We start from the raw sequence: 18341 nt of genomic DNA on the forward strand, positions 1-18341 counted from the left end.
TTAAAGGTGAATATATTGTAATGACCGTACACTTCCACCTCCGGCGAAAAATGGGTTACTTTATGATACAAACATACATTCCATGCATCATGACTGTGATCCTTTCCCAAGTTTCATTTTGGATCAACAAGGAATCCGTTCCTGCCAGAACAGTTTTTGGTAAGTACAATTGTTTCCTTTGAAGGTATTATTAAAATCATATGTTCTGTTCCCAGATTACAATACAATCATTATAATCTAAGTTCAATATGAAGGAAGTCTAGCCTCAAATGTCTACTCCACCATGGTTCCCAGGATTGCCTTGTGCAAGGTGATACCTCTCAACCTCAGCATTTTATCCTCCTGCTGTGAGGATCAAATGGGAGCAGAGGAGAATTACATGTCAATTTGTGCTACTGGGAGGAAGTGTTGAACCTTTAAAATAAATAAATAATGACAGTCATAGAAGTAGGGTCTATATTGGGGGAAAACAGTTATTTCTTATGCCTTAATGGCATAATGCAATGTCATGCTTACCTCCATAGACTGAATGATAGCTTTACATTGCATTTATTTAACATTAAGGCAAAGGTGTCAAACTGATTTTTCATTGAGTGCCTCATTAGTCTTATGGCTGTCTTTAAAGGATTGTTGAATCCATAAATGAAGAATCAATTGATCAGAGGGCCAAGTATAGTTTTTTTTTTTTAACATAGTGGTTGGTACCTTTTAGTTTTTATCCAATCTGGGTCCCCCAGATATTACTGAATGATAACTCCCATCACTCCTGATTATCTTCCATTTGGACTGGGAATAGTGGGAATTGCAACCTGACAGCACTTGTGGCTCTCAGGTTGGGATAAGGCTGGAGGACATTTTAAAGTCCAGCTTATTATTATTATTATTATTATTATTATTATTATTATTATTATTATTATTATTATTATCAACACAACGACGTTGTATGGCACAGCAAACAAGATAGATATGCTGGATTTCGTTTCGCAAAACCACAAGTCGAACACTTCCCAAGTGTCTAGGACTGTGTGATGTATTTTCTGATGATGTGTGCAGATCCCAGTAGGGTGGCCTTTTGCAGTTGGCAGATGGTGATTTTGTCAATGTCTATTGTTTCCAAATGCCGGCTGAGATCTTTTGGCACGGCACCCAGTGTGCCCATCACCACCGGGACCACCTGCACTGGTTTCTGCCAGAGTCTTTGAAGTTCAATCTTGAGGTCCTGATAGCGGCTGAGTTTTTCCTGTTGTTTTTAATCTATGCGACTGTCACCTGGGATGGCAACATCAATGATCCAAACCTTGTTCTTTTCCACAACTGTGATGTCTGGTGTGTTGTGTTCCAGAACTTTGTCAGTCTGGATTCGGAAGTCCCACAGTATCTTTGCATGCTCATTTTCCAAGACTTTTGCAGGTTTGTGTTCCCACCAGTTCTTTACTGCAGGGAGGTGGTACTTGAGGCATAAGTTCCAATGAATCATTTGGGCCACATAGTTGTGCCTCTGTTTGTAGTCTGTCTGTGCAATTTTCTTACAGCAGCTGAGGATATGATCAATGTTTTCGTCAGTTTCCTTGCACAGTCTGCATTTTGGGTCATCAGCTGATTTTTCAATCTTGGCCTTAATTGCATTTGTTCTGATGGCTTGTTCCTGGGCTGCAAGGATCAGGCCTTCTGTCTCCTTCTTCAGGGTCCCATTCGTGAGCCAGAGCCAGGTCTTCTCCTTATCAGCTTTTCCTTCAATTTTGTCAAGGAACTTTCCATGCAGTGTTTTGTTGTGCCAGCTGTCAGCTCTAGTTTGTAGTGCGGTTTTCTTGTACTGGTTTTTTGTCTGCTGTGTTTTGAGGAGTTTCTGATTTTTGACTTCAATCAAAGCAGGTTCTTCACTTTGCTTGACATATTCTGCCAGGGCATGTTCTTCTTCTTTGACTGCTTGTTTTACTTGTAAGAGTCCTCTGCCCCCTGATCTTCTAGGCAGATATAGCCGGTCAACATCACTGCGAGGGTGCAGGGAATGATGAATGGTCATGAGTTTTCTTGTTTTTCTGTCCAAATTGTCCAGTTCCACCTGTGTCCAGTTTATGATGCCAGCAGCATATCTTATGACAGGTATGGCCCAGGTGTTTATGGCCTTGATGGTGTTGCCTCCATTGAGCTTGCTTTTAAGAATTTTTCTGACCCTTTGTGTGTATTCTTTGCTGACCACAGTTTTCACATGTTCATGCTTGATGTTGTCCAGCTGTAGTATGCCCAGATATTTATAGGCCTCTGGCTGGTGACACTTTATTGTTTGGCCATTGGGCATATTTATGCCCTCACTTTCAATGATTTTTCCCTTCTTCAATGCCACTGTCGAACATTTGTCCAAACCAAACTCCATGTTGATATCAGTGCTAAAAATTCGGACAGTGTTGGTCAGAGACTGGATTTCAGTTTCCGTTTTCCCATATAGCTTCAGGTCATCCATGTACATCAAATGTGAAATTTTGTGAGAATTCTTAGATGTTTGATAGCCGAGATTTGTTTTTTGTAAGATTGTTGACAGAGGGATCATGGCGATAATGAAAAGCAGAGGGGACAATGAATCTCCCTGGAAAATTCCTCTCCTGATGTTGATTATTATTATTATTATTATTATTATTATTATTATTATTATTATTATTATTATCCTGATTATTATTATTATTATTATTATTATTATTATTATTATTATTATTATTATTATCTACAAGCCTTGTATCTACATTCCAACCCTAATATCCTGACTAAACAGAACAAACTGTAGCCTTCCAGCTCTGGCTATGATGTCTAATGATCAGGAATACAGGAGTTGTAGTCCAGCATCTGAAGTCACACATAAAATGACATGGAGGGCCAGATTCGGCCTGTGGGTATTGAGTTTATCACATGTGCCTCAAGGGTTAATTTGGGGTAGCATTGAGAAGCTGGAGAAGGGAAATAAAATAAATGTTTTTCACTAGGGAGAAGAGGGAGAAAATTTTGCTTTTTTATCAGCATTGCAATCCTCTTTTGTTTTAAAATAAAGTGGATGTAATACAGAGTTCTGGGTGAATGTGTGCATAGGGGGTATTTGTTCATACTTCTATGCATGAGGGGCTTTCCACATTGGTTTGCAGCCAAAGTTGCGTGGAAAGTGTGCTAAAGTTTTTTTAAAATGGAGGTTGAGCAATTTTTGGGGACTCATGGGGGACTTCATGGCCACAAAACTAGGGTCCAGATGTTATATGCAGCCTATGCGTGACATTTTATCTATCCTTATCTCAGTGGTTGCAATTAGGCTTGCTCAAATAATTCGATTTTCCCGTTACCCGTTATTAATTCGTTATTTTCATTTGTTTTGAAGCAATATAGAACCTTGGTTGTCCACACGTCTGGATATCGCGGTTTCGAATCGCGAGAGGCCGTTTTTTCTTATTTCTTCGTTTTTTTCGTTAAGAAAAAAAAGCTTTTGCAAATCACCCAAACTCCTTTCCTTTTGCCCCTCAGCCAATGGGAGGCTCAGCCAATGGGAGGGGCGAGGGGGAAGGAGGCCGAGGAGGAGGAGGAAGACGGAGGGGGGAAATGGCCGCCGCCGCCGCCTCGCTTCAGCTCAGGCCTGGAGAGACCGAGAGGGGCCCGGCGGTGAGGAGGAAGAGGCCCGGGATGTGAGGGGGTGTGGGCCAGGCCCGTCCTCGGCTGCTCCCAGGGGCCCAGATTCGCACCCTCCCTCCCCCCAATACAGGTCTCCAGTCCATACCACGCTACATGAACTTGAATGGATACTGTGGTTGTGTTGTCGAAAGCTTTCATGGCCGGGATCACACTGTTGTGGTATGTATTCTGGGCTCTATGGCCATGTGCCAGAAGCATTCTCTCCTGACGTTTCATCCACATCTGTGGCAGACATAGAGGTTTTGACGTCTGTGCGAAGCTAGGCAAGTGGGGTTTATATATCTGTGGAAGGTCCAGGGTGGGAGAAAGAACTCTTGTCTGTGGGAGGCAAGTGTGAATGTTGCAATTGGTCACCTTGATTAGCATTGAATAGCCTTGCAGCTTCAAAGCCTGGCTGCTTCCTACCTGGGGGAATCCTTTGTTGGGAGGTATTAGCTGGCCCTGATTGTTTCCTGTCTGGAATTCCCATTTTCTGGGTGTTTCTGGGAAGGTAATGGCACTCCATGTAGTCATGCCGGCCACATGACCTTGGAGGTGTCTATGGACAACACTGGCTCTTGGGCTTAGAAATGGAGATGAGCACCAACCCCCAGAGTCAGACATGACTGAACTTAACGTCAAGGGATACCTTTACCTTTACCTACACACACACACACACACACACACACACACACACACACACAAGCAGGGACTATATATATATATATATATATATATATATATATATATATATACACACACAATATATATCACACACACACCAATTTAACAAAGTTTCAGCCACAAAAACAAAGTTTCTGAAGTAGAACAATGACTTTCACAGTAAAGACAACCCAATTTAACAGGAAATAAGACTTTCAAACCAGGAACAGATTTCTGCAATTATTAAAAAATGGTTTATTATAAAAGCTATGAAAATTTGCCAAAAATCAGAGGATAAGGGAAACGTTCCACATTTTGGTGAGCTATCAGTGTTAAATGTGTTCTACCACTGTACCAAGTTTGAAGAAGATCACTCAAAAAATGAGGGCGGGAGAGCCCCCTAAGTCCCCCCCCCCTCGGGCTGTTTTTGGGCCACCGCGCATGCGCGTCCGCCATTAACGAATTAATTTAGAAAATAACGAATTTTCGTTAATTTCGAAAAATTTTGGGGGCCAAATTCGTTATTAGCAACAAAAACGAAAAACTGCCCCCTCTAGTTTTGAAACGAGTTTAGAATCAAATTTTTCATGGATCGATCAAGCCTAGTTGCAATACATCATTGGCTTTCAGAGTTTCTGTGTTTATCCATCTTGGTCTCTCTTATGCTTCTTCTACTAGAGGAGAAAGAAAGGAAGACAGACAAGATTATCTAGAATGCCAACAAACAAACATAATAAACTAGAAAGCTGACTATGATGCATGGCAGTTGGAGAATAATTCAGTATTTTCATGGCCTGGGGACAGATGATAAGGCCAGAGGAGGCTTCAGCTTTCCATATTATTATGCTGTGCATAGTGAAAGGGTAATACAGTCACAGATCCTGGGATGCAACTTAGCCTTTGCAAGTAGCATTTTCTTGTATTTGGGACAATCCCACACAAAATACATATTAATAAGTTCAGCATTACACTCTGACTAAACTTCCAGTGGCAAGATTTCCTAGAGTGCTAGCTCACATGTGTGGTGGCCAAAGAGGGCAACGCTCCTACCACTTTCATAGCTACACCTGCTGAAATTGTGTCTTTTACACAATATTTTATTATTCAGAAATTCGAATACCTTCTAGATATGTATGTTTACCTTATTCATGTGTATGTTCTAGTTCAGTACAAAGTTGTCTGGCTCAATGATACAATGTCTGGTTCATATATATATAAGTACATGTCTATACAGCACCATCTTGTGTACAGCTAATCTTGGGGAACACCCAATGATTGCACTGGGACTTATTCCAAGGTAAATTTCTATAGATCTGAACCCTTACAGCACTGTTGTTGATCATTAGGTACTGAATTATGGCATGTTCAGGGAATTCTTGACTGAGGGAGGATTGTCTTTCAATACTGCTTCTTTTTGTTTTCCTATTTCTTCCTAGAGATCTGCTATATATATTGAAGGTATGGGAACTTTGTGGTAAAAGTAGGTAGGATTGTAGGACTAGCCACAAGACAAAGCCTAAATATTTTTCTGCCTAAGGTAGAAAACATATGATACCCCTCTCTGAGGCAAAAGTGCATTGAACTCAAAGCTGGCCAAGTTATTTTAGTTTGGGGTAGAAGATCCAAAAGCACCTCTTTTGGCACCAATTATAAACACAATCCAGAGCAGAAGAGAAAACTGGCAAAAGAAGGCTCTTCATGGGCAGTTCCTGGGAAAAATTGAGAACCAATTTGACAAAGAAAAAACATGGCTGTTGCTCACAAATGGAACTTTGAAAAAGGAGACGGAGGGCCTGATTCTGGCAGCCCAAGAACAAGCCATTAGAACCAATGCCATCAAAGCCAAAATTGAAAAGTCGACGACAGATCCCAAATACAGACTCTGCAAGGAAGCAGATGAAACAATAGATCACATCCTCAGCTGCTGCAAGAAGATTGCACAGACTGAATACAAGCAGAGGCATAACACCGTTGCTTAAATGGTTCATTGGAACTTGTGCCACAAATACAATCTGCCTGCGACAAAGAACTGGTGGGATCACAAGCTGGAAAAAGTTACAGAGAATAAACATGTCAAGCTACTCTGGGACTTCCAAATTCAGACAGACAGGGTTTTGGACCACAATACTCCTGACCTCACGATCGTGTTAAAAAACAAAGTATGGATTGTTGATGTTGCATTCCCAGAGGACAGCAGGATTGAAGAAAAACAACTGGAAAAGCTGATACGATATGAGGACTCAAAGATCTAATTGCAAAGACTCTGGCACAAACCAGTTAAGATGGTCCCAGTGGTGATCGGCACCCTGGGTGCAGTGCCTAAAGACCTTGGCCTGCACTTAAACACAATCAGCGCTGACAAAATTAACATCTGCCAGCTGCAGAAAGCCACCTCACTGGGATCTGCTCGCATTATTCGCCGATACATCACACAGCCCTAGACACTTGGGAAGTGTCCGACGTGTGATCCAATACAACAGCCAGCAGAGTGTTTGCTGTGGACTCAACTTGTTGTGTTTCAAATAATAATAATAATAATAATAATAATAATAATAATAATAATAATACAAACAGAGGCACAAATATGTGGCCCAAATGATTCCTTGGAACTTATGCCTCAAGTACCACCTCCCAGCAGTAAAGAACTGGTGGGATCACAAACCTGCAAAAGTATTGGAAAATGAGCACGCACGTGAGACTTCTGAATCCAGACTGACAAAGTTCTGGAACACAACACACCAGACATCACAGTTGTGGAAAAGAAAAAGGTTTGGATCATTGATGTTGCCATCCCAGGTGACAGTTGCATTGATGAAAAACAACAGGAAAAACTCAGCCGCTATCAGGACCTCAAGATTGAACTTCAAAGACTCTGGCAGAAACCAGTGCAGGTGGTCCCAGTGGTGATTGGCACATTGGGTGCCATGCCAAAAGATCTCAGCCGGCATTTGGAAACAATAGACATTGACAAAATTACGATCTGCCAACTGAAAAAGGCCACCCTGCTGGGATCTGCGCGCATCATCCGAAAATACATCACACAGTCCTAGACACTTGGGAAGTGTTCGACTTGTGATTTTGTGATACGAAATCCAGCATATCTATCTTGTTTGCTGTGTCATAATAATAATAATAATCTTTATTTTTATACCCCACCTCCATCTCCCCAAGGGGACTCAGGGCAGCTTACATGGGGACAAGCCCGGATAGTTACAGTCATCAGAAAAATAAAAAACATCACATAAGATACAATTATATGCATTAAACATTAAAAACACAGCAATCAACTAAAACATAATCTGAAACCTGAGTAAAAATTATAAAAACGAACTGGGCCAAAGTGCGCAGAGTGGGTGATGTAAACTGGAGAGTGAAGGAGGAAGCCAAGGTGCTGCAATTGATGGGAAACTTGGGATGAGGTAGACGTTGGGATTGTTTCTGACTGTAGGAATAAGATAAGGTGAATCAAATATGGTAATGGTCACTGGAACAAAAACCTGACATGGGTGAGTGTTCACTCTCCAAATGCCTGCTGGAAAAGCCAGGTTTTTAAACTTTTCCTAAAAACTAAGTAGTTGCTTGCCTAATCTCCCTGGGAAGCGAGTTCCACAGCTGGGGGGCCACCACGGAGAAGGCCCTCTCCCTCGTCCCCAAAAGCTGTGCTTGAGACAGAGGCAGGAGTAAGTGGAGGGCCTCTCTCGAAGATCGAAGAGATTGTGCAGGTTCATAGGGGAAAATGCGGTCACAAAGGTAGGCGTGTCCCGAACTCATAATGAATTAACTAACTAACAATGTGTGGGTTGCTGTGGGTTTTCCAGGCTGTATGGCCATGTTCCAGAACAATGTGTTGTTGTTTCAATGACACCCCAAATGGTAGGGCTGGTCTTTGTGAAACCTTCAGGTGTAAGAGGAAAAACCGAAGGAGACATCTTATTCTTGTGCCATTTAGATATGATTAAAACCCATCCTCCCTTTTAATGTCTCAGGAGTTCACCTGATTAGGAATTCATCTTTTGTGTGAATGTTTAAAAAGGAGCCCAACCAATGTGAATGGGAGATTTGCCCATGTAAAAGAACATGCCTCCAGGCCCTGAATCTGTAACGTCAGCTTTGCTGATGCTATCTTCTATTGCTTTGCTGATAGTGAATAGAAAAAGCAATTAGGAAAATCGATTACTGGATATTAGAGTGAAACACATTAAAATGCAATTTGAAAGCGGATGCTACAATGGACATAGAAAAACGAAGGAGATAACCACATGCAGGCAACATGCAGAGAGAAAGGGGGGGGGATGTCTGGATTTCTGACAAAGGAGCAGAGAATACAGATGTGATGAAAGCAATTTTCTAAAGAAGACACCTTTCTGAACCTCTGCTTTATCGTGCATTGGATAAGGATTAATCAAGTGGAGACCATTGAGCTGAATGACCTATTAAATGGAATAGTTTTAAGAAACTAATGAACGAGGTTAAAATTAAACCTGGATAAGAATGGAAGGGGCAGAGTTTTCATTGGAATGAGAAAACTGAATATGTATGCATTACACAGTGCTTTGCTCCCTCCATTTCATTCTAATGCAATATTGTTGAAGAAAACATTTGAGTCTCAAGGGTGTCCTTTCATGTTAGGCTCGAAATGAGATAATAGGTTTTTTAAAAAGTTCCTCCTCCCCTCCTCACTTTGAGATAACTAAATGTGTTTGTTGTTGTTTGGGGTGTACAGCTTCAGCAGAAACATACCCCAGATTTAAGATGAATTTTTTGGGCATTATACCTAGAGAAGGGGTGGGATTGTAGCCCTGTTCTCTCCCACGTCTCTACCCTACTGTTATTTCAATAAGGGTCTTTTTTTTTGTTTTTTTCTCCCTAAAACCTGCACCAACTCACCAAAAATGGTTGTGGGACAAAATTTATGTCTCTACTACAGGCAACTGATGTAGTGGTTTCTTATTATGGATGAAGAGTGGCACTACAGTTGTAGAGATTTGAGTGGACTACAGCTGGACTTGGACTCTAGGAGGTTTAAATTCTTGCTTGGCCATGGAAAACCACTGGGTGATCCTAGGAAAGTAATATTATCTGAGCCTCAGCAAAAGACCCACCTGTAAATGAATCTTGCCAAGAAAACATGTGATGGGATTATCTTAGGGTTGTCATAAGTGAGAAACTATTTAAAGGAAACAGTGGAAGGTGTAGTACCAATAGGCTAGAACTAGGTGATAAACCTACCCCAAGATATGGTGAGATGGCAGGTCTAATTATCCTGGTCAGGGATGGTGTAAGATATTTTGCTTCTTGAGTCAAAACAGCAAATACTGTCCCCTCCTTCTCTCTTTCCTAGGTACATACCTCCCAAGAGCAACCAAGTTACTTGGGCATGTGAGGCTGAAAATCCAGAAAATATCTATTACCAGATTATTATTATTATCACCATCATCTTCTACTTCTTCTTTATTTATACCCACACTAGGCAAGTTTGAAAGGTGCAATGCAAACATTAACAAAGCAATTAAAAAGGAATTATAAAGTAACAATGTGGTAAAAACAAAACTAAAATACAGTAAATATACTGAAATGGCATTTAAAACTCATATTAATGTTTGCATATTTGTATATTTTAAATTGTATGCTAATTCTTTTATGTCAAGCGACTTTGAGTCTCCTTCGGGAGAGAATTTTTTATCGTATCAGAAGCAAACATACTGCAAGTTGCTTCTGGTGTGAGAGAATTGGCTATCTACAGAGTTGTTGCCCAGGGGATGCCCGGATGTGTTACCATTCTTCTGGGAGGCTTCCCGCATGTTCCCGTATGGGAAGCTATGGCTGACAGATGGGAGCTTACCCTGTCTCACAGATTCAAACCGCCAACCTTCAGGTTAGCAGTTCAGCTGGCACAAAGGTTTAACCCATTGCGCCACCGCGACCCCTCTTCAGGAGAGATAAAGAAGGGTATAAATATTAATGGGGCCCCTGGTGGTGGTGCAGTGTGTTAAAGCGCTGAGCTTGTGAATTTGCAGACCGAAAGGTCCCAGGTTCAAATCCCGGGAGTGGAATGAGCACCCGCTGTTAGCCCCAGCTCCTGCCAACCTAGCAGTTCAAAAACATGCAAATGTGAGTAGATAAATAGGTACCGCTCCGGCGGGAAGGTAACAGCGCTCCATTCAGTCATGCCGGCCACAGGACCTTGGAGGTGTCTACGGACAACGCCGGCTCTTCGGCCTAGAAATAGAGATGAGCACCAACCCCCAGAGTCGGTAACAACGGGACTTAACGTCAGGGGAAACCTTTATCTACCTATAAATGATGATGATGATGATGATGATGTTCCCCCAAATTCCTCCCAAAGCACTGCCTGAGTTAAAAACCATAGCATCTCCAGAATTGATCTTAATAAAGGCACAAAAGGTTTTAGTCAGCTGCCAGAAGGACAGCGGGAGGATGGGGACAGGGAAAGGGATGGGACACTGTTACCTTTAAAAATGCATTAATAACAACGTAAGTAGCAAAATAAAATTGCTGCCCCATTAAAGATACCTCAAATCTGTTTCCTGGGGTGACTACTTGACCAAGATTAGGGAGCTGACTTTAAGCCTAGGTACAGTGATAGAAAGGAAATACAGTGGGCCCTCGGTAACTGCTGAGTTCTGGTCACCGAACACCCATGTAGATAACAAAATCTATGGGTGCTGAAATCCCATTATATACAATGGCACATTAAAATGGCCAGCATCTCATACAAGTTCAGAAGAGAGCCTGAGGATCCATGAAAGTGTAGGAGAGTACAGCAGAGCATGCCTGCACATCAGTGTAGTGCTTGTTATGTGATAAAAACAAAAATTTTATCAGCCCGAAAGACATACAACACAGCCTGAAAGACATACAACACCTCTGTGATCCCGGCCATGAAAGCCTTCGACAACACATAAAACAAATTTTGCTTTTTGGATTTTATTCCAATATTTTCAAGTTGTGAGTGACTGAATCCATAGATCCAGAACCAGTTGATACAGAAGGATGATTATACTTTTTAGTCTGCTTTTCTGTATAAATGCTATGAAAATGGTCTAGTTTCTATGGAAATTATCCAGTCAGCAGCCTTTAGCTAAATTTGGAAAATCCTATCATTTACAGGCATATACTGGAGTGCTTGCTTGCTTGTTGCTACAGCTTCTGCTGCCTTTCTGCTCTCCCATGGAGCATCCTCCATGGGTCGAGTGCTCCATGCTGGTTATAAAGAAGCAAGACACAGTTTGCCTATTACATTTCTTCATGTTCAGGCAGCCAGGAAGTGTTTCCTATCTCTTATTTTTCCTAGAAGGATTTCTTATAGAAATCCTTCTAGCCCCAACTCTTCAAGCTTTCTGTACAGAATTGAAGACATGTTTTTTTTTACCAGCCTTCAACCATATTTAGATTCCTTTAATGAATATACGTAAGGATCCATAGATTCTCTAAGCACTTTACATGAATGAGATTGATTATTGTTGTCTTACACCTGCAGCTATTGCTGTATTTTACTGATTTTAACCTGGGGGTTTTGTGAGGTGAGATATTTATGTTGGCTGTAATTGTTTTATGTTATTGTATTTGCAATTTTTGTATTTTGTTGTTTGCACCGTTGATTGTTTTGTAAGCCACTCCGAGTCCCTCTGGGAGATGGTGGCGGGATATAAATAAAGTTTTATTATTATTTCATATACATCTTTTGTATATATGGAAGGCACAGTGACAGTTGGTGGTTCCTAAGTTTATCCAGGCTTAATCTACTCTTCAAGGTACTATCCAAGGTGTTCAACTTGTATAGGGGGAAGGACCTGGCATATTCAATAACTCAGATAAAGTATAGACAAAAATCTGGAGCAGATTCCTCACCCATTGATATGGAAGCCATCAGTTGTTGCAAACAGATGCTCAAAGGTGCAGATACCCAATCTGGGTCAGTTTCGGTCAACATCAGTATTTGTTATGGTCATTAGGTTATCTTTTCCCCTTTTAAAAACACAGGATACAGTGATTTTTTTTCTAGAACCAGTTCCAAACATATCTGTGCGAAGCAGGATTCCTGTTCTTAATTATACTCATATACACACTTCTTATTTGCTTTATTCACAGGCTCAAAATAATCCCGGGAAAGTTGAATTTTTGTACTACAACTAGAATCCCCTAGTTGTCATAGTCTGTAGCACTTACGGTTCTGGTGATCCTGATAGAGTAGCATCTAATTTTGTTAGTTAATTATTCTTCCGCCTTCATGTCCTTTCTCAGTGCTCTTCTGATTTGTGTAAAAGGACTTGCAGAATTCATTTGTGAGAACACCACAAATTTGTGTATTCATCACAAATTGGGCAATATCCTACATTCCTTCAGTGCAGCATAATGATTTGCCATCAGAGTTACATTCTCTTTGCCCTAAACTGGCAAAAGGTATGCATGTTGGAGGCCAGGAGGAAATTTGTTTCTAGTATGTGCCAGTTCTAATAACTTTAATAATAATAACTTCATTTTTTTTTTTATCCTGCCACCATCTCCCCGAAGATACTCAGGGCAGCTTACATGGGGACAATCCCAGTTAGTCATAGTTAAACTATAGCACAGTAAAATTTATAAGAACAACATCATAGAACAACATAAAACAACCATTCACCTGGCATAGTAATCAATATTAAACTCGGGCGGTCAGGGGCTGGTGCAATATAATTGCAAGGACAGGGGTTTTGCTTTTTTTCATTCTTTTTTTCCTTTTTTTCGTGTTAGGAGCAACTTGAGAAATTGCAGCAATTACCCTTGTTTGTTTGATTCCTTATGTTCCCCTCCCTTTTTTCTCTCCCCCCTTTTTTCCTCTTCTCTCTATGCTTTTATTCCTACTATTCTAAAATTGAATTGTTTCACCACTTTCAATGTAAAAGGAAAAAAGCACTTATTTCTGTTTTCTTTTCTTTTTTTCTTTGTTTTTTTTGTTTTCCTTTCTTTCCTATTATCTTATTCTAAATACAATGATTTTAAAAAAGAAATTGCTTCTGGTGTGAGAGAATTGGCTGTCTGCAAGGACATTGCCCAAAGAATGCCCGGATGTTTTTGATGTTTTATCATCTTTGTGGGCGGCTTCTCTCATGCCCCCGCATGGAGCTGGAGCTGACAGAGAGAGCTCATCTGCGCTCTCCTTGAGTTGGATTCGAACTGACAACCTTCAGGTCAGCAACCCAACCTTAAAGTCATCAGTCCTGCTGGCACAAGGGTTTAACCTATTGCGCCACTGGGTGCTCCATTTTTCATTCATGACATCTTTCTATGTAAATCTGTAATAAAAAAAGAAAGTAAAGGAAATGTGAATTATTTTTGGTTGCATTTGTATATGCACACTGGCAAGTTTTTGAGCTGAAAATCTTATTGCTATTTTTTATAAAATGAAAATATTCTGATGCAGATATTAGATCAGGAAATGTGAATCAGCTTGGTTAAAAATGTGGCCCTGTCTTGAGGATCTCTAGCTGTGGCCTAAGATACTGTTAGCTGTGATAGTTTTCCAGCTGTAGTGAGTTTAAAAAAATAAACAGAACAAGTTTAAAAATATCATTTTGGTCCTGGGGTGCTGTACAATATAGTCCATTCATTGCCACTTGGACCTCAGGCATCCTTAGCTCACTCTGGATCAGTGGCTCGCAAACTTTGGTCCTTCAAATGTTTAAGGACTTCATCTGCCAAGATTCCTGTTGATGGGTTAATCTAGCTAGGGCTTCTGGGAATTGAAGTCTAAAATAACTGGAGGATCAAAGTTTGGGAAATACTGTTGTAGAGAATCAGACAGAATGCTAGGATCATATTTATAAGTGACTAGCTGTGCCCTGCCATGTGTTGCTGTGGCTTATGGGAATCATTTGTTGACCAGGTGGAATAGAAGTGAATAGCCTTGCAGCCTCAAAGCTTAGCCGTTTTCTTCTTATGCGAATGCTTGTTTGGTGAGCTGGAATACAATGGAATAGGCTTGCTGCTTGGGCTGCAAGGCTGGGTACTTGCGTTCCAGGGGAATGGTTTTTTGGCCAATTTGAATTGCACTGAATAGCCTTGCTGCTTCAAAGCCTGGCCGCTTTCTATATACGGGCATCCTTACTTGGGCAGGTTGAATGGGACAGAGTAGCCTCCTGGCTTCATAACTTGAAGGTTTTCTATCTAGGGGAAATCTTGTTTGGCCAAGTTGAACAGCACTGAATAGCCTTGCTGCTTGTAAGCCTGGCTGCTTTCTACCTAGTGGAATCCTTGGTTGGCCAGGTTGAATAACAATGAATAGTCTCAGTGCAGCAAGTATGAATGCTGCAATTAGTCACCTTGATTAGCATTTAATTGCCTTGTAGCTTCAAAGCCTGGTTCCTTCCTACCTGGCGAATCCTTTGTTGGGAGGTCTTAGCTGGTCCTGGTTGTTTCCTTTCTGGATTTCCCCTGTTTTCAGAGTGTTGCTCTTTATTACTGTCCTGATTTTAGAGATTATATTGTTCTGTATTATTATACCACAGTAATTTTAGATATTACATTTGTAATCTTATGTTATCTGCTTAGAACTGGATTATATGAGGCCCCTTCTACACAACTGTATAAAATCCACATTGAACTGGATTATATGGCAGTGTGGACTCAAGATAATCCAGTTTGAAGCAGATTCTGTGGATTATCCTGGCTTGGCATTCTGGATTATATAGCTGTGTGGTAGAGCCTTGAGTCTACAATGCCATATAATCCAGTTCAAATCAGATAATCTGTATTTTATAGACAGCATGGAAGAGGCCTAACTGAACTCTGCCTTTTCCCTGGGTGCCATTGTAGCTGAGTGGGTTGCTAGGAGATGAAGTGGGCAGAGCCTACCCTTCTAACTGGCTGCAAGGGGGGGGGGGAAACAGTTCTTCCTCTTCCTCTAATTTGGACTTTATTTTTCTAGTTTTTGTTTTGTTTGAAATACATATTTTGGATGACTATGTCTTTTGTGGCCAAATTTGGTGTGATTTGGTTCAGTGGTTTTGTTGTTTACTCCATAATAAAACACACATTACATTTTTTATATATAGATTGTCAGTAATCCTGTTAGTGTTATGTACATTTATACACATGGTTGTTTTTTTTTAACTATTGCACCATGGATATATTCTGGACATGGTTCCATATCTAAAGTTGAACAAAGTGTAAGTGCTCTTGTGCAGCTACACGGTCTTGGATGGTACTTACAACACCACTTAATTCACTGTAATAGCAGAAAGTGCTGTTGCATATTCTTCATTCTGCAACAGGACAATGAGTAATTCCATTGGTAGAAGCCTGGCAAAGTGAAAATACTATGTAGCTACAGGAGGGGACACTTACACTGTGCAAGCATAATATAAAATGTTGGGCACTGTTTCAGTTGAAACCTTTGTGAATATATGCTTGCTGCCAAATTGTCTTCTTTGTACAATACTCCCTGTTGAATATCATCTCTAGCAGACTTCCAGCAGAAAGGTTTTGACAGATAAAATAGCTGCCTTTTAAAGTGCCCAGTGATAATCCTGCCGTTTTTCATAAGCAGCAAAAGTGAATTGTTTCCTTTAATACAGATGTCACCAGTTCTTCTGTTTGGATTATATGGGGAATAAGAAAAAAAATCACAGTTCAAGCTATGACATAATATATTAGCACTTGCATGCTGGTTAGAGCATCTGATACTCGCTTTGAAAAGACTTGAGTTTTTAATAGCATACATTATAGGATAATGCACACAATGAAGTATCTGAGGGGCACTGCTCAGCTGTGCATCTCTGTGTATACTCAGAGAGAGTCAGAGGAATTAATGGCAACGTATTGTGATGTACTTGGAATTACTACATTAATCTGAAAGGTTTCTTTAAAACTGAAATGCGCAGAGCCCCAAATAAAACAATTGCCTTGCAGCAGGGTGCAGTTCTTGCCTACACTGCAGCATTATTCATATTGCTATAAAAAGATGCCCTGTTCCATTCTACTGAGCCAGAAAATAAGCTTCTTACTGTGGGCCAGGTATTGTGTGACCCTTCAGATATTATTGGACAACAAATCTAAACATCTCTCATCATTAGCTGTGTTGCTTAGAACCAATGGGATTTAGTGAAGGATGTTCAACAATATCTGAGGGTGCTACAGTTTTTCCATAGCCCAGCACTATCTACCCTGGCTAGGAATGACTTCCCCAGGCCTTTTGTATCCTCTCCCTACCAGAAATACATTGATTTTAGGAGATGCAAGGCATGTGTATTCTCCTATTAAGCTATGACCACTCCGCAGTCTCATGTAATAATGCCATAAACCAGGATCAACCAATGGACCTTAATGATGGGAAATACCCAATAGATAATAGGAGGTCCTAGTTTTCACAGTACATGGTTAAATTCTGTAGTTCTAGTCACAGTGATGCATGCCAATATGGATAGCTCAAATAAAAGATTGGGCAAATTCTAATGCGTTATATGTTACTTTCAGTTGTGGTAAGCACATACTTTGATAAGGAAAGATGAAAGACACCAACTCTTAGAACCAAAATTCTGAATTCTGAATCATGTAATACCATTTCTGTCTTTATGAGAAGCTTGTTCAGTCTGTAACAATACTATTTTTGTGTCCTGGATGATCAAATTAGAGCTTGAACAGTCCTGCTGATATTTTAATCCATTTCCTGGTTTTTCTAAACCGTATTAATTTTTGACAGTATCTGAATGGGAAAACTCTGATCTGTGCCATCTTGAATTGCCCCATGGTTTGCAAGTCCTCTTCATATAATAATTTAAAGTTATGTTTTGGGGGCATACCTGGTTATTAGCAATCACTGCTTCCACAATTTTAATATAATAATGCAAAATAGTTAGGTTAAAACAGGGGTGGATAGAAAGTAGACATCAGTCTATTTGTAGAAATTTGAGTACTCCTTAGTAGGTCAACAAATATTTATCTCAACTGTGTAACAATTCTCAATAGGCCCACTTTTTGGTTCTGTGATGTTGACTGATGTATTTTATGATGTTTTTATTTCCTGGATATTTTTTTTAAATATATTGTTATTTTTATGTGTTTTAATTTGTATTTTGAACCCTCTGTTTTTTCTGGGCTTGGTCCCCATGATAATAAAATAATAATAGTATTAATAATAATAATAATAATAATAATAATAATAATAATAATAATAATAATAATAATATCAACAAAATTACAATTCCCTTGTCCCTGAATCACGTTCAGAACATGCATAAAATCATGGATAATTCGGAATGGAACTCTCTGCCTCGGAGTGTGGTGGAGGCGCCTTCTTTGGAGGCTTTTAAACAGAAGCTGGATGGCCATCTGTCGGGGATACTTTGAATGTGATTTTCCTGCTTCTTGGCAGGGGTTGGACTGGAGGCCCGTGAGGTCTCTTCCAACTCTATGATTCTATGATTCTATGAGTATATTTTTTTGTGGAAGTACTGGGAGCTCCATTCTGTTCTACTGCTCACAATAGATTTTAGGATTGATGATGCTTAAATGTATGGTTAGGAAACTTGTTATCTGTCTAGATATTGATGAACTAGCATTACCATCATCCCTAACCTTAGACTGCAACAACATCTGGGAAACTTTAAGTTCTCTAGGCTCATTTTGCACCAGGCTCTGCTTGGTAGATTTTGTGGGTTCTTGTTTAAAAAAGTAGATTTCAAGAACGTAATGACTGCCAGCAAAGAATGTAAAAAATAGTCACAAATATTCTGGTTCTCAACCAGCAGATGTGTATGACGACCTAGTGAAATAAATGAGAAATCATAGACATCTCCCCTATATATTGATACTTTTTCTAAAAAATTATAAAACTCCCAAAATACATGAATTGGAAAATGTACAGTAACTTACAATCTTGCTCAGCAGGGTGAAAGAACTGAAATTCTTTGTTTTTGCATGCCAGAAAGAAACAAGCAAAGCTTTGCATCCTAACTGGTTTTGTCTGGGCTAACCCAGAAAAGGAAACAGTCGACATACAAGAGCGGCAAAAGAATGTAGAGGAAGGAAAATTC

At 40.2% G+C, this 18341-nt stretch overlaps 1 protein-coding gene across 2 annotated transcripts in view; it reads left to right on the forward strand.

Annotated features, from left to right (window-relative positions):
- Nucleotides 1-18341, forward strand: part of LOC100563035 (gamma-aminobutyric acid type A receptor subunit alpha4) — a 106635-nt gene that overhangs the window by 59392 nt on the left and 28902 nt on the right. For both annotated transcript variants that reach the window (XM_062981625.1, XM_062981626.1), the window contains one exon: nucleotides 7-159. In XM_062981625.1, coding sequence (XP_062837695.1) covers nucleotides 7-159 — 153 coding nt within the window. The remainder of the gene's footprint in view (nucleotides 1-6; nucleotides 160-18341) is intronic.

Source organism: Anolis carolinensis, chromosome 5, assembly GCF_035594765.1.
Source record: "Anolis carolinensis isolate JA03-04 chromosome 5, rAnoCar3.1.pri, whole genome shotgun sequence".
Lineage (NCBI taxonomy): Eukaryota > Metazoa > Chordata > Lepidosauria > Squamata > Dactyloidae > Anolis > Anolis carolinensis.